Here is a 15274-nt window from a genome sequence, read left to right as displayed (position 1 = left end):
CTCACTGGGAGGACAGATCCTGAAGCTGAGGCTCCAATACTTTGGCCACCTCATGAGAAGAGAAGACTCCCTGGAAAAGACCCTGATGCTGGGAAAGATGGAGGGCACAAGGAGGAGGGGACGACAGAGGACGAGATGGTTGGACAGTGTTCTCAGAACTACCAGCATGAGTTTGACCAAACTGTGGGAGGCAGTGATAGACAGGAGTGCCTGATGTGCTCTTCTCCATGGGGTCACGAAGAGTCAGACACTACTGTTGTTGTTAAGTCAAGAACAAATACATATAATCAATTTCAGCAATGGTATCATCTCACAGTCTACTTTGGCAGGGTGAGACCCAAAGGCTTTACTGCAGCTAACCTGATGTCCTCCAGATTTCTGAACAGCAACATCCATTCCCCCCTAGACAATGTCCCTGTGATGGCTGGCTGGGCTGATGGTACATAGCTGCAGTGCAAAACATCTGGGAGACACTGGGTTGGGCAAGTTTGGCCTTCTGTTTCCAAACCCAGACTGGCTTGTCTTGGTCAGCATTAGGAAACATGATAAGAAGACAGTAAAAATCCTTTAAAAAACCTTCTTTGAGGCTGGCAAATGCCAATGCCTTTCTATGCTCCGACAGATGGAAAAAATATTCTAAATGTTTATATCAATCCCAAGGAAGTGGCAGTGCTCTTTTATTTTATTTTATTTTTTGCTTGGCTATAGGTGTGAGCCACAAGCATGTCTGGAATGTGTTTATTGTGAATGCAATGAAGCTGGGAGAAGAGGAGATATTCCTGTCTGGTGGAACTAGGGGAAGTCCGACAGATTCACATTTTCTTGCATCGGCCAGTAGAATCAAGGAAAGCAATTGTTCCGTTCAGCCCGAGTCTACGGCAAAAATGTGCACGGCACGCTTGTCTCCATCCATGTGTTGCCATTATTACTAACACATTTGCACCATCAAAGCCCAGCTTATCTGGGCATTGGCCAGGATTCCCTACCCAATGGCCCCCCAGCAGTGGCAGCTTCCCTGCCTGCCCCCCATCAACAGGTGGTGTGAAATTATGGGACTCTCCAGACATCATTTTCATCACGGTTATTTTTTCTTTTCTTTTTTAAAAAATCATTTTTTATTTGATTTTCCAATACAAAATTATAAAAAAAATTCAAATACATATCCATATACAGAGATTCCTTCAAATCTCAGGACTCCCCCCCACCCCTTCCCTGGAGTCCCATTTTAAACATTTAAAACTGCATTGTCTTCCAAACTTGACCTATTATATCAATCCATATTTTCCATGGTAATTATTACACTACAAAAGAAATCGAAATCTTGCCAGTGTTTCCATCTGCTTAAATAACTTATAAATTCTTCCCATTCTTTTGTAAAGTTTTCCAGTCTGTGCTATTTCGGCATAGTCCATCAGATTGGTTTGCCATTCTTTTCTGGTGGGAACTTTATCATCTTTCCATCTCTGGGCTGGTAGCATCTGGGCGGCTGTTGTTCCATATGTAAAAAGTCTTTTCTGGTCCTTTAGGATGCCAGTACCTGTAATTCCTAATAAAAATGCTTCTGTTCTGCATGCAAAATGTTCTATGGCCAATCCCTGCCATAAAAAACAGAATTGCAGAAACCAGAAGCCTTTCTCTTGGGCATTGTCGGCCAATTGGTGTCAAAGAAAGATAGAACATTTTTTATGTACGCTACAATGGCAGCAAGAATACTCATCGCAAAGTATTGGAAGACACAAGACTTACCCACTCTGGAAGAATGGCAGGTGAAGGTGATAGACTATATGGCTTTGGCTGAGATGACTGGCAGAATCCGAGACCAGGGGAAAGAGACGGCGGAAGAAGATTGGAAGAAATTTAAAATTTATCTTAAGAAATATTGTAAAATTAATGAGTGCTAAAATGTTGTGGTTATAGAAAGTAAGTGGATTACAGCTGTAAAGATTAAGTAGAGGAAAAGAAAAGGAAACAACTAGATAAAATTAAGGGGGAGGATTTGCTGAAATAAATTTTGAAATTGGAATGCAGAAAGGGGAGGTATGAGGAGGTCGGTGAAATAAGTTTTAAGAAAAAAAGGATTTGAAATTATACATGTTTGTTTTTGTGTTTGTATGTTTGTATTGTGTATTGTGTGTGTTTATATTAATTGTGAAAATTCAATAAATTTTATAAAATTTTTATAAAAAAATAAATAAATAAAAAACAGAATTGCGGAATTGGAAGAGACCCTGAGGGTCATCTAGTCCAACCCCTATTAGGTAGGAATCTCAACTAAAGCATCCAAGATAAATGGCCATCCAACCTCTGCCTGAAAAGGAAGGAGAGTCCGCCACCTTCTGAGGGAGTCTGTTCCATGGTCAAACAGCTCATACCGCCAGAAAGTTCTCCCTCATGTTTAGTTGGGATCTCCTTTCTTTTTCCTATATATTTTTATTAGTTTTTTTAACATATCATTTTCAACGATTATAAAGCATACTTTTATATCTTTACAATTTTTTGACTTCCATCAATCACATCTGAAAATTTTCCAATCTTTCCCACTTAATTTACATTTCTTAATTTCAATATTACATTTAAGTATCATAACTAATGTCTCTCTTCTTTATCTTCGTTGCAATATTTCATATATTCCTCCTTACAAAACTTCTTGTAGTCCTACTAGCGTAATTTGTTGATCACAATTGATCTTCAAATAGTTCATATATTTCTTCCAATCTTCTGTGAATCTCTGGTCCTGCAGGTTTTGAATCCTTCCTGTCATCTTATCCAATTCTGCATAGTCCATTAATTTCATCTGCCATTCTTCTTTCGTCAGTATTTCTTCTTGTTTCCATTTCTGGCCTAGCAATACCCTTGCCGCTGTTGTTGCATATAAAAACAGTTTAATGTCCTGTCTATTCATGTTCTCACTTATAATACCAAGTAAAAATGCTTCTGGTTTTTTTTTTTAAAAAATGTATATTTCAACATCTTTTTCATCTCATTATATATCATTTCCCAGAAGTTTTTTACTTTCTTACATTCCCACCACATATGATAAAAAGATCCTTCTTTTTCTTTACATTTCCAGCATTTATTACTTGTCTTATACATTTTAGCTAATTTCACAGGTGTAATATACCATCTATACATCATTTTCATCATATTCTCTTTCAAAGCATTACATGCTGTGAATTTTATTCTTTCCACAACCTCTCCCATTCTTTTAGCTGTATGTTATATCCAGAATCTTTGGCCCAGTGTATCATGGGATCTCCTTTCTTGTAACTTGAAGCCATTGGTTCTGGTCCTGCAGGAGAGCAGGAGAGAACAAGCTGGCTCCAACTTCCACGTGAAAAACCTTAAGATATTGGAAGATATCTCCATTTGAGGCTGCCCAGTTGTTGCTGTGCTCAACAACCTTCACCATGGGCCATGTGAACCGGAGCTGATAGGAGCTGGGAGTTCAACAACATCTAGAGGGCTACATATTTCCTATTCCTGATTTGAAGGTTCTTGGGTACCAGATAGCTCAGTTTGAGGTCCTGGACTGCTATTGCCTTTCAAATAAGACATAACTGGACCAGGAGGATCAATGACGTGTGTTAGTATAAACCTCCTCTCCTGTTGGCTTTCTCCTCAATGGAGGGACAATGGAGGCACTCTTCCATCCTGTGAAGTTGTGTGTCCTGGTTTTTGTCGACTTCTGAGTCCACTTGGCAAACCGACTCAGAGGATCTGTTGTATCCCAGCATGTTGAGATCTTATAATCTATGCACAGAGTGGGAAACATTTTCCAGGTGCAACTACAGAACATTTGCTGTGTCCCTCAGGATTCCACCTTTGATGTGCTGATAACTTGGTTTGTGGATCTTTCTCAGGACACTTATTTGACCTGGAGATTTCAGAGTTGAGCAAGGAATAATTAACAAAGGAAGATCAGAGTGGATAAAGTTACTACTTGTTACACGCACACACACACACACACCCTGCCAAAATTCCAGGGGTCTGAAATAAAATAAGTCTAAAACATTATGGTATTGGATTAAGGCCATAGTTAGCTTAGTCCAGGCGTCTGCAAATTCAAGTTTTCTCGCCAGCACAATCTGAGTGATTAACATTGTATTAAAATCCAAAGCATTGTTTGGAAGTATATGAATCTCTGTTTCCTCTGAACCTGCTGTAATGAATGTGCATAAAGACTTTATTACTTGCATCAGATGAAACTTCAAGAATCTTAAATTGTTCTTTTTAAGAATTCTGGGCTTCCCACATGCAGGCGAATATGCGTTTTGCGCTAAACTTCTACTTCCAGTGTGGTAGAGTTGCCATATTTCAAAAAGTTGTTTTTTAGGAAACCATTGAAATTGTGGTTTTAAAAAGGTATAGGTCATCATAAAACATCATAAAGAAACAGCCTAATGTCCGGGAAAATCTGGACATATGGCAGCCCTACAGTGTGGTATTCCAAAATACATCCCAGATGGACTGTGTGAACCTGTTTAGCATTGTGGGGATTTTCTTAATTTGTTTTGGAGAAATCGGTTTGTACACCATGGTGGGGATATTTCCCGTTGTATCCATTTCCATGGGCACCCATTGTTTCGTTCCGTCCTCTAGAATGTATGGGTGGGATTGTGTGGCGTACTTGGTTGGCAAATGTAACTGACTCACACCAAACGTAACTGACCTGTAGAAAAGACTCTATGAATCAAAAACAGAGGTGTTGCATGTACCCTTGTTAAATAAGAAAATCCTTTAATAAAAACATCTAATAATAATAATAACAATAATAACAATAATAATAATAATGGCATCAATTTTGTGCAGATGCTTTTAGGTTCTTTGTGTGCGCACATGAATGCATGCGCAGTGCACATTTGCACCCACAGTAGGATGGATGCAAAAGATCCTGTCTTAATAAAGCCATCAATGTAGATAAATAGAATTTAAGATGGTTGGGAGAGTTTAAAAAAAACAACACGACTTAAGAGGAATAAGCTATAATGTCATTAATATCTGTCTCACTCTGGCTGTGTCAGTGTGTGTTTTTATCCAAAGCACTGCATTAAAAAAAGATTACCCTTTTCTGACCTCCTCCTCTTCCTTTTCCACCCAAGAGAAAAAGAGGAAAGTGAGCCAGCAGGCTGGAGCTCAAATATAAACAGACATGCTTTGAAGGCCTTGCGGTATTCTTTGTAGGCTTTGTGTTTCTTCAGCAAGAATTAGAATTCAGAGTAATGCGTCTGAGGGACTCTGTGACATTAAGGGAAGCGTAAGTCTAATCCAAGATATCCCAGGCCTTGGCGAGGCAACGAGTCACACTCATAATTAACTTGAATAATAGTTCGTTACAGCAGGCAAAGGCCAAGAAACACCTGGGATCTCGATCTGAACCACTGGAAATTCAGGAATGCTGGCGTCCAAGTCTGTGATTCAGACCCACAGCAATATGCTTAGACCAAATGTGTCTGCGTGCATTTACGTTTGAATATCAGAAGAGTGAGGCCGAAGCCATCAGTCACACACAAGGTTGTCCTGTGGAGGCATGACTGAGGTGGTTTAACTATTGATGGGTCACAGTTGACCTGTGGACAGACTCCACTAAGAACTTGAAGCATGGTGTTTATGGTGAGGAGATATGGACGCTGCTTCTGGGCACTGTTCTAAGTAGCTTATTGGTCACAGCAAACCAAGTGAAAAAATGTGTGGATGAAGCCTTTGGACTACACTAAATAAGTATAGCTGTTCCTGGGATGGCATGTGCCATGTCCCTGAGATGCCCAAATGAGAAGCTCAAGCAATAATAATAATAATAATAATAATAATAATAATAATAATAATAATTTATTATTTATACCCTGCCCATCTGGCTGGGCTTCCCCAGCCACTCTGGGCAGCTTCCAAAAAAATTATTAAAATACTGTAATACATCAAACATTAAAAGCTTCCCTAAACAGGGCTGCCTTCAGCCACTACCGAGAAGGCCCTCTGCCTGGTTCCCTGTAACTTGGCTTCTCGCAGTGAGGGAACCGCCAGAAGGCCCTCGGTGCTGGACCTCAGTGTCCGGGTAGAACGATGGGGGTGAAGACGCTCCTTCGATATACTGGACCGAGGCCATTTAGGGCTTTAAAGGCCAGCCCCAACACTTTGAATTGTGCTCAGAAACGCAATAAATGGAAAATAAAATCTAGAGAGAGAGATTGGTAGGGGGTCCGTTGGAAGGGTAGAAAAGAAGGAGCAAATTATATGCCAAAATAATTAAAAGAAATGAATCCAGGAAATATTTGCTTAGGTTTTATTCATGTTGGAATATTACAGCCTGCAAGTTCATAGACTGTAGAAATCCACAGCCTAACTTTCATAAGTCCTAGTGGGAGATATCTCATGCAGAACTCATGCAAATACATCTGACAATGCTTAGATGATGATCTTTCGTTTCTTTTGCCAGTTCATGGAATCCACCAGCCACTGCTCCAAGGCATCAACATTCTCTTCTAGCCATTTCATGACATTGAGGCACTTAACCCCCAGTGTTGTCGCTTGTGCTCTTCCTAGCTTTGGGGCAGATTTCTGAGAAGATGCTTCTCTCAGTGTGCTGCACCCCTTTAGCCACTTAGTGGCAGTTGCTGTGTAGTCGGCCAATAACTGCTCTAGGATTTTAACATGGTCTTCTGGGTGTTGGATATGGATCTTTGTAGACTCTTGCCGTGAATTGCCCACACTCTTGCCCGGGATCTCCAATGCTTTGTTGAAGGTCATGAGGTCCTCCTCCAGCCACTTGCTTAGGGTAGTATTTGGGTGTTTCAACCACATGTCTGCTTTGCTGATGTTTTCTTCCCAACATTTGTCATGAAGTAGGATCTCTTTGCCCAGCCTGTAGTCAGAACCTTCCATATACCTATTATGGAGCTCTTGGAGGGTCCACAAGTACATATTGAGCCAGGCGGTGAGATCCTTGCTATGTTGCTCCAGCCATTCCCATAGGTTTATGACATGTTCATTCCCCAACTGGTCTAAAGCCCCCAAGTGATCTTCCGTCCAGTTGTCAAGTTTCTGCAGAAGAAGATCTATGGTCTTAACATGGTCCTCAAATCTTTCTCCCATTGTCTGAAGAACAAATAGATTTAAAAGAAATGACAGTGATATAGTTGACTATATTGTGTATGCAGCATAAACCTATCCACACACATAAAGGGTAAAGGGACCCCTCGATGATAGGTCCAGTCTCGGATGATTCTGGGGTTGCGGCGCTCATCTTGCTTTATTGGCCGAGGGAGCCGACGTTTGTCCGCAGACAGCTTCCGGGTCATGTGGCCAGCATGACTAAGCCGCTTCTGGTGAAACCAGAGCAGCGCACGGAAACGCTGTTTACCTTCCCACCAGAGCGATACCTATTTATCTACTTGTACTTTGACGTGCTTTCGAACTGCTAGGTTGGCAGGAGCTGGGACTGAGCAATGGGAGCTCACCCCGTTGTAGGGATTCGAACCACCGACTTTCTGATCGGCAAGCCCTAGGCTCTGTGGTTTAACCCACAGTGCCACCCGCGTCCCTTTACCCACATTTGTAAATGAAAACTACTCTTTTTAGCAGCTGACCTATTAACTGAGCAAGAACTCAGGGAAAGAGCATATGTACAGCTTGCAGGAAGTCCCAGATTCAATTTTCTGTTAAATGATCCTCTAGTGTCACTGTTCTCCTTGATCCTCACATTTCAATCCCCCACTTCTACAACCAATGGTTTGGATCCCGAGTACATTAACCACACTTACATTGGTCCTATAAAATCAGTGGGGCTTTAGCTGGTAATGACTAACTTTTCACATTTATTTCAATGTGAAATGACACATATTTATTTAAGTGTGATTACCTTGGTTTGGATCCAGTCCAAATGTTTGGTTGTACTAGAAGCAGATCTTTTGCAGAAAACAAGGATTTTGAAGTGGGTTGTTGGACATCAGACTTATAAAGTTTCAGACTAAGGTAAAGGTAAAGGGACCCCTGACCATTAGGTCCAGTCGTGACTGACTCTGGGGTTGTGGTGCTCATCTCGCTTTATTGGCTGAGGGAGCCGGCGTACAGCTTCCGGGTCATGTGGCCAGCATGACTAAGCCGCTTCTGGCGAACCAGAGCAGCGCATGGAAACGCCGTTTACCTTCCCGCCGGAGCGGTACCTATTTATCTACGTGCACTTTGTTGTGCTTTCAAACTGCTAGGTTGGCAGGAGCAGGGACCAAGCAACGGGAGCTCACCCCATCACGGGGTGAGTTTCAGACTACGCATTAATAAATTTTGTGATTTGTTCCTCCATTTTGTTTTAAGTAACACAAGCAATCTCTGACCAACTGCCTGAGTGCGAAAGAGGGCAGGTGGGGAGAGACATTAACTGATAAGAATATAATATGAGCCCTACTAGATCAGACAAGAGGCCTATAATCTAGTATAGTATCCTGTTTATCAACATGGCTATCCAGAACCCTCTTTGACCACATGTGATCTCTTCAGGTGGAGAGATCCCTCTCTTGCATGCATGCATTGCTGGGCACCCACAATCTGGGGCCCAAATCACACCACTTCTGTTGGGGATAGAGAGAGGAAGATCACTTGCCTCGTCAGCCATGTATTCCATAAATCTATGAAAATCAATATATTTGGAACACTGGAATGCTTATACAAAACCAAGACATAAACATCTATTGCCCTGTATGTTCTATCAAGCCATACCTGCAGAGACTGGTACCATGAATGACTATCAGGAGGATCTTTCCAGCTTCTCCCTGGCTCTGGGAATGAATATAATAAATAAATAAATGCATTTTTAGTTATACCCCGCCCTTCCCGGTTCAAAAACCGGGCTCAGGGTGGCTAACAACAAATTGAAAACACTTTTTTAATGACCAGGCACTCGTTGTGTCTCCTTTTCTTACAGCACTGAAAGTAACTTTCAATAGCATACTAAAAAGAATCGGTTGTCGTTTTCTGCATGAATCCTGTTCTGATTCATGGAAATTACTCTGCAGTTTTCCGTAAAGAGACATTGATTGTGCAACTTCAGCTCAAGGTGTGTTGAAATGGAGCCACCTGAGCTGTTTTGTGCAAATGGAGAGATGCCCGGGAGATCTCGACAGCTGTGTCTGCGTTCTTTATTTACAGCTTTACCGCTTTTGCCAGATACGAAACACATATAAAAATAACACTCTAAAAATAAACATGGTGCATACAATTTCTACATGGGAGGCGCCAACTATGGAATTCTTTCTCCCATTCACTGAGCGTATAAAGCAAACATCCCAGTTGAGCATAATGCAATGATGAATAACTGCTTCACAGCCAGAAAACAGCTTATCCTGTGCAAGCTATCGGCACAATCCACTCCATGCCTTGTTCCTGAACAGTCACTATGCAAACACTATTCTCTGCGCATAGGAATGGGGCTGTTGGGTTCAGCAGTAGGAGAATCTTCAAAGAACACCCTGCTGGGATGGAAATTAAGGGAGAATCTCCTATGCCTTTACAGTGGTACCTTGGGTTAAGAACTTAATTCGTTCTGGATGTCCATTCTTAACCTGAAACTGTCCTTAACCTAAGGTACTACTTTAGCTAATGGGGCCTCCTGCTGCTGCTGCCGCCGTGCCACTGTCACGCAATTTCTGTTCTCATCCTGAAGTAAAGTTCTTAACTCGAAGTATTATTTCTGGGTTAGCAGAGTCTGTAACCTGAAGCGTCTGTAACCCGAGGAACTTCTGTTTCAGTGTATCTGAAGAAGTGTGCATGCACACGAAAGCTCATACCAAGAACTAACTTAGTTGGTCTTTAAGGTGCTACTGGAAGGAATTTTTTTATTTTGGCCGAGGAACCGCTGTAATGGTTTACAGTCCAATCCTGCACATGTTTACGCAGATATAAACCCCACTGAGCTCAATGAAACCTTCCCTGATGCAAGTATGTGTGGGGCAGCAGCCCTCCTCCCCACCGTGGTCCCAAGGAAGTACCCTCCTTCCCCAGTGCTCAATCTGCTGTTAGTCCCAGAAGGAAGCTTCCATTGGCACTGCAATCTAATAATTTTAGCAGGCGGGGTTAACTTTCAAGACTTGGCTGCAGCAAAGTAAATGACACTCACCAGGAATGAACATAATGAAATGCAGCACCAGAAGTAGTGGCAGGAGCATGACGAATGAATGTGCACCTGTAAGTTGTGGGGAGAGAGAAAGAATTTAGCATGAACAAGACCTAGAATGAGGGCTGAAAGGTTGAACGTTCCATTCTGATCACTTCAGATTCATCAACCGTCATTTTCTGGAAAGGCAGTGCAAGTTGTCAGGCGTACTACAGCCAAAATTAATTTCTCCCTAGCTGAAAGATCAATGCACCGTATTTTTCGCTCCATAAGATGCACCTGACCATAAGATGCACCTAATTTTTACAGGGGGAATGCAAGAAAAAAATATTCTTTAAAGGGAGCGCTGCGCAGAGGCTGTGTGCATCCCGGGCTCTGCTCAGCGCTCCCTTTCACGAGCCGCGTGGAGCGTGTGTGTGGTCAATGTTGGCTTTTTCCCGAGGAGGGAGAAGGGCAGCCTGTCACTGATGCTCCGCGTGGCTCGTGAAAGGGAGCGTGGCTCTTGCGGGCTTTTCCGGGAGGTGGGGGAAGGGACTGAGGGGCTAAGCCAGAAGCTAGAACAACAAGAGGGAGTGCTGCGCAGTGATCCCTCTTGCTGTTCTGGCTTCTGGAATAGCTGTGCAGCCTGCATTTGGTCCATAAGATGCACACACATTTCCCCTTACTTTTTAGGAGGGAAAAAGTGCATCTTATAGACTGAAAAATACGGTATTTATTTATTTTGCGACTGCTTTACATGAAAGCAAAGCAAAGCAAAAGCACCTCTAAGCAGCTGGCAACCTATATTAAAGCATCAAATAGAGCGTTCCAAAATTTCAAAACATTACAAAGAAAAAACACAATCAGAAGTATTCTGCCTCTAGATACCAGTACTGATACATTCAGGTTCTGCTTGTAGGCATCTCATAGGCATCTGGTTGGTCACTGAGAGAAGAGGATGCTGGAAGAAATGGACCATCAGCCTGATCCACCAGGATTTGGCATAGATGCTGTGCTGGTCCCGTGGGTTACCCAAGAGGTGAGGTCCAAGTCCAGTCCATGGTCAAAGGTGCAACATGGAGGCCGTCTTTCAAGCAGGGAGCCAGGGCAGGTCAGGAGCTCAGGCAGGAACTAGCAACCAACAATGTTGCTCCCGCAACTTGGGACTGGGGCTGGCCAGCTTTTATCTGCCCCGAGGCATAGGGCGGCCCCGGTCCACAGGTGACTTGCCTCTCCTGGCCTGGAAGCGAGCACTCCTCCTATGGGAATTTAGTTCCCTCCGCCTCTCTGCCCTGAGCCTCTGCAGCTCAGGAGAGGCTGGAGGCTTACTGGACCCAGAGGCAACCTCCGCTTCCTTTGCCAGGGCTGAGAGTGGAGCCCCTGCAGGCAATGGGTCCTCCATCACCTCAGGAGCAAGAGCAGACTCAGCTGATGCCTGCACCTGAGGATCCAGCACAGGTGAGAACCCTTCAGACTCATGCCCCAGCCCCAGCTCAGCTGGTTCTGGAGGTGGGGACTCATGTGCAGGCTGGGATCCCTCAAGTTCAGCATCCGAGTCCAAATCCCAGGCCATCACAGATGCAGACTCTGCCGCTTTTGGCAGGGATTGGATCCACCACCATGTGATGCTAGGGCGGTCTTGCTCACATGCCAAATAGCTCCGTGGTAGAGCATCTGCTACTTTTGTCCCCAGTTCAAAACCCGCTATCTCCAGATAGGACCCAAATTTGAAACCCTGTAGAGCCACTGCACTGGTCTCACTTGGTTTAAGGCAGATTCCTATGTTCCTATTTTCCTAAAACCTTTTCCTAGACCAGCCCTTACATTTTTGATATACGCTCTTATTAGGTAAGGAAAATCAGAGTCTCTGTTCTATTCCGAATTAAAAAATAATAATCTTTTATCTATACTGCATGTATTCAATTTGTCCCAGAGTCTTACTCGTGAAATTGAATCAAAGGCAGTCTTCAAATCAATGAAGGCTGCATATAAGACCCCATGGGTTTTCTTGCGTATTTGTCAATAAGATGTGCTAAGACAAAACAGTGATCTATGGTAGATCTGCCTTGCCGAAATCCAGCTTGCTCCTCCGCCAAGATAGCCTCAGCGTCCATCCAACTAGTTAATTTGATATAGAGGTGTTTTGCATATATATATATATTGCCATTTGTGGAGGATCTTACGTACAGCACAGTATCTTTATATAGGCCATTAATCAAAAATAATAATCTTTTATTTATACTGGATGTATGTCTATTCCAAATGATTGTCTCCTGTTTGGAATATGATTCAGTGGTCAACCTTTATATTTAATTTCCCCCCCAACGAGCATACAACCTGCTCCCACTCAGTCCATTAGGAATCCCATGGCCTGAAGATGCAGAACAGTTACTCCTCCCAAACCTTAACATTAAAACCAATTCATATATGCCCGAGATAGCCAAGGTGGTATATTCCAGGTATTGTTGGACTCCAACTCCCAACAGCCTCAGCCAATATGGCCACTGGCCAGGGATGATGGGAGTTGTAGTCAAACAACATTTGCAGACTCTCCAAGTATCCCTATTTTCCAGGGACACTCCTGGATTTGTCCGTTTCTGATCCTGGAAAGTCCTGCTTTTCCTTAGGATGTCTCCATTTTCATTGGAGAAATGTTGGAGGGTATGGAGTTATGCAACCCCTGAACCACTTGAAGACAGCCCTGTATAGGGAAGGTTTTTAAAAAATGTTAAATATGTTATTATGTTTTTATATATGTTGGTCAGCACTGAGCGCACACTGGAAGGGCAAATCCTGAAGCTGAAGCTCCAATACTTTGGCCACTTCATGAGAAGAGAAGACTCCCTGGAAAAGACCCTGATGTTGGGAAAGATGGAGGGCACGAGGAGAAGGGGACGACAGAGGACGAGATGGTTGGACAGTGTTCTCGAAGCTACCAGCATGAGTTTGACCAAACTGCGGGAGGCGTGCTCTGATCCATGGGGTCACGAAGAGTCGGACACGACTAAATGACTAAACAACAACAAATATATGTTGGAAGCCACCCAGAGTGGCTGGGGCAACCCAGTCAGATAAGTGGGGTAGAATTATCATCATCATCACCATCGACTAGAATGTCCCTATTTTCATCAGAGAAATGTTGGAGGGTATGCATTTGGAGGTTCTCATATTGGCTTCCCCTGATATATGTCATATTATATATGCTCCCTATCATCTTACTATCAAGCTGGGGGAATAAAAATACATTTTGATATGGCTCCTCAGGGACGCGGATGGCGCTGTGGGTTAAACCACAGAGCTTAGGACTTGCCGATCAAAAGGTCGGCTTTTCGAATCCCCATGATGGGGTGAGCTCCCATTGCTTGGTCCCTGCTCCTGCCAACCTAGCAGTTTGAAAGCATGTCAAAGTGCAAGTAGATAAATAGGTACCGCTCTGGCGGGAAGGTAAACAGCGTTTCCGTGCGCTGCTCTGGTTCGCCAGAAGCGGCTTAGTCATGCTGGCCACATGACCCGGAAGCTGTACGCCGGATCCCTCGGCCAATAAAGCGAGATGAGCGCCGCAACCCCAGAGTCGGTCACGACTGGACCTAATGGTCAGGGGTCCTTTTACCTTTTTATGGTTCCTCAGCATTAGAGTGGCACCAAAAAGGTCCTTACCAATTTGTGACTGCTATTAACTGAGAAATCAGGTCCTCCCTTCCTCTTTCTCTGGGTGGCCTGTTGGCCCTCTTGCCTCCTACTGCAAATCTCCAGCCTGTGCCAATAACTACTTGATATGTTGATTCCCATGACAACTAGTGATGTTATAAAGGCTAGTGCCACTAGGTGGGGGAACAGGAGGAAAGAAAAGCACAAGCTTGCAAGAGCAGGAAAAATGCCATTCGCTGATCTATGTGAATGATCTGCATCTAGACTTTCCCACTGCCTGAAGCTTCACCTTTCTGGCTGAAGAAAAAGCCCTTCAGCAGCTTGTAAATCTGAACTGCACAGTAAACATTTGTGGATTTTCCTAGCGGAAGGATGGGAAAGAAAATTCAGATGAAAGGATCGATTAAAAACCTTTTGTTCATTAAATATTGAACCCGTGCAGCTTCATCACATTGGTCAATCAGATCTTTGATTGCAGCTCTGAGAGAACCCAAATCACCCGTTGTTGTTGTTGTTGTTATTTAATGTATAGCCAGCCTCTGTGTCACATCAATCCTCTGAAGTTTATAGGCAGATCTCAATAATACAGTTAAGTGAACCCCCTTTTTAAATAGCGGAAGGGCATTTTGTCAAAATATCTATGGGCTCACCAGCTCCAACAACATGATCATATTGGAGCTGATATTCATTTAAAAAGTGACCATCTTTCTGGCACAATACAGTTAATATTCAAAGGTAAAGGTACCACTGACCGTTAAGTCCAGTCGTGGATGACTCTGGGGTTGCGGTGCTCATCTCGTTTTCAGGCCAAGGGAGCCGGCGTTTGTCTGCAGACAGCTTCCGGGTCATGTGGCCAGCATGACTAAGCCACTTCTGGTGAAACCAGAGCAGCACATGGAAACGCCGTTTACCTTCCCGCCGGAGTGGCACCTATTTATCTACTTGCACTTTGAGGTGCTTTCAAACTGCTAGGTGGGCAGGAGCAGGGACCGGGCAACAGGAGCTCACCCTGTCGCGGGGATTCAAACCGCCGACCTTCTGATTGGCAAGCCCTAGGCCCTGTGGTTTAGACCACAGCACCACCCGTGTCCCTACAGTTAATATCAGTGGCAAGCTAAAATGGGGAGGGCATTGGAATGTTTTTAATGTGGCTTTGATTGGATTGTTAAAATGGAAAATTTAATAAATATTGTTTAAAAAATAAAATAAAATGGGGAGGGCATGCTGTGAATTTAAAGTAAGTTGTATTCAATATTTTAAAGAACAAAAGACAACAATTAATATAATGATGATCTTATTTAGTTTATCGTACGGGCAAGGGAATCTGTGCATTTTGAGGTGTTGTGGTCAGGAATTATGGGAGATGTAGTTTAGCATTACTTGGAGGCCTGCAGGCTCCTTGCCACTCCAGATTTATGGAGTTATGTTCATGGAAGCTATGGAGCACTTCTGGTGTTACCTACAAGGGCAATTGCAATTGACTTTACATCTCACCAGGAAGACTGGATTCCCACCCCCCACCCCCCGTTCACCCCCCTATGTTCAACC

The 15274-nt window shown here is 43.4% G+C and overlaps 1 protein-coding gene across 1 annotated transcript; it reads right to left on the bottom strand.

The window, feature by feature from the left end:
* Nucleotides 1-6263: 6263 nt before the first annotated feature.
* LOC309528817 (uncharacterized protein) lies at nt 6264-13834 on the bottom strand. The gene is made up of 4 exons (XM_082216531.1): nt 13736-13834; nt 10103-10168; nt 8707-8765; nt 6264-7089 (listed from the first exon to the last, which is right to left on the bottom strand). Exons 2-4 carry the CDS (start codon nt 10149-10151, stop codon nt 6400-6402), a joined length of 798 nt encoding a protein of 265 aa, XP_082072657.1. The 5' UTR covers nt 10152-10168; nt 13736-13834; the 3' UTR covers nt 6264-6399.
* Nucleotides 13835-15274: the final 1440 nt, after the last annotated feature.

This window comes from Podarcis vaucheri (genome assembly GCF_965113315.1).
Source record: "Podarcis vaucheri genome assembly, chromosome: 3".
Taxonomy (NCBI): domain Eukaryota; kingdom Metazoa; phylum Chordata; class Lepidosauria; order Squamata; family Lacertidae; genus Podarcis; species Podarcis vaucheri.
This window is presented reverse-complemented; position numbering and strand designations above follow the sequence as displayed.

Excerpts from the sequence above, each read along its gene's own strand:
- LOC309528817 (XM_082216531.1), bottom strand. The coding sequence starts at position 10,151 with ATGCTCCTGCCACTACTTCTGGTGCTGCATTTCATTATGTTCATTCCT. Across the intron at positions 8,766-10,102 it reads TTTCATTATGTTCATTCCTG|AGCCAGGGAGAAGCTGGAAA; the intron begins GTGAGTGTCATT and ends ATTCATTCCCAG. Across the intron at positions 7,090-8,706 it reads CATGGTACCAGTCTCTGCAG|ACAATGGGAGAAAGATTTGA; the intron begins GTATGGCTTGAT and ends TTTGTTCTTCAG.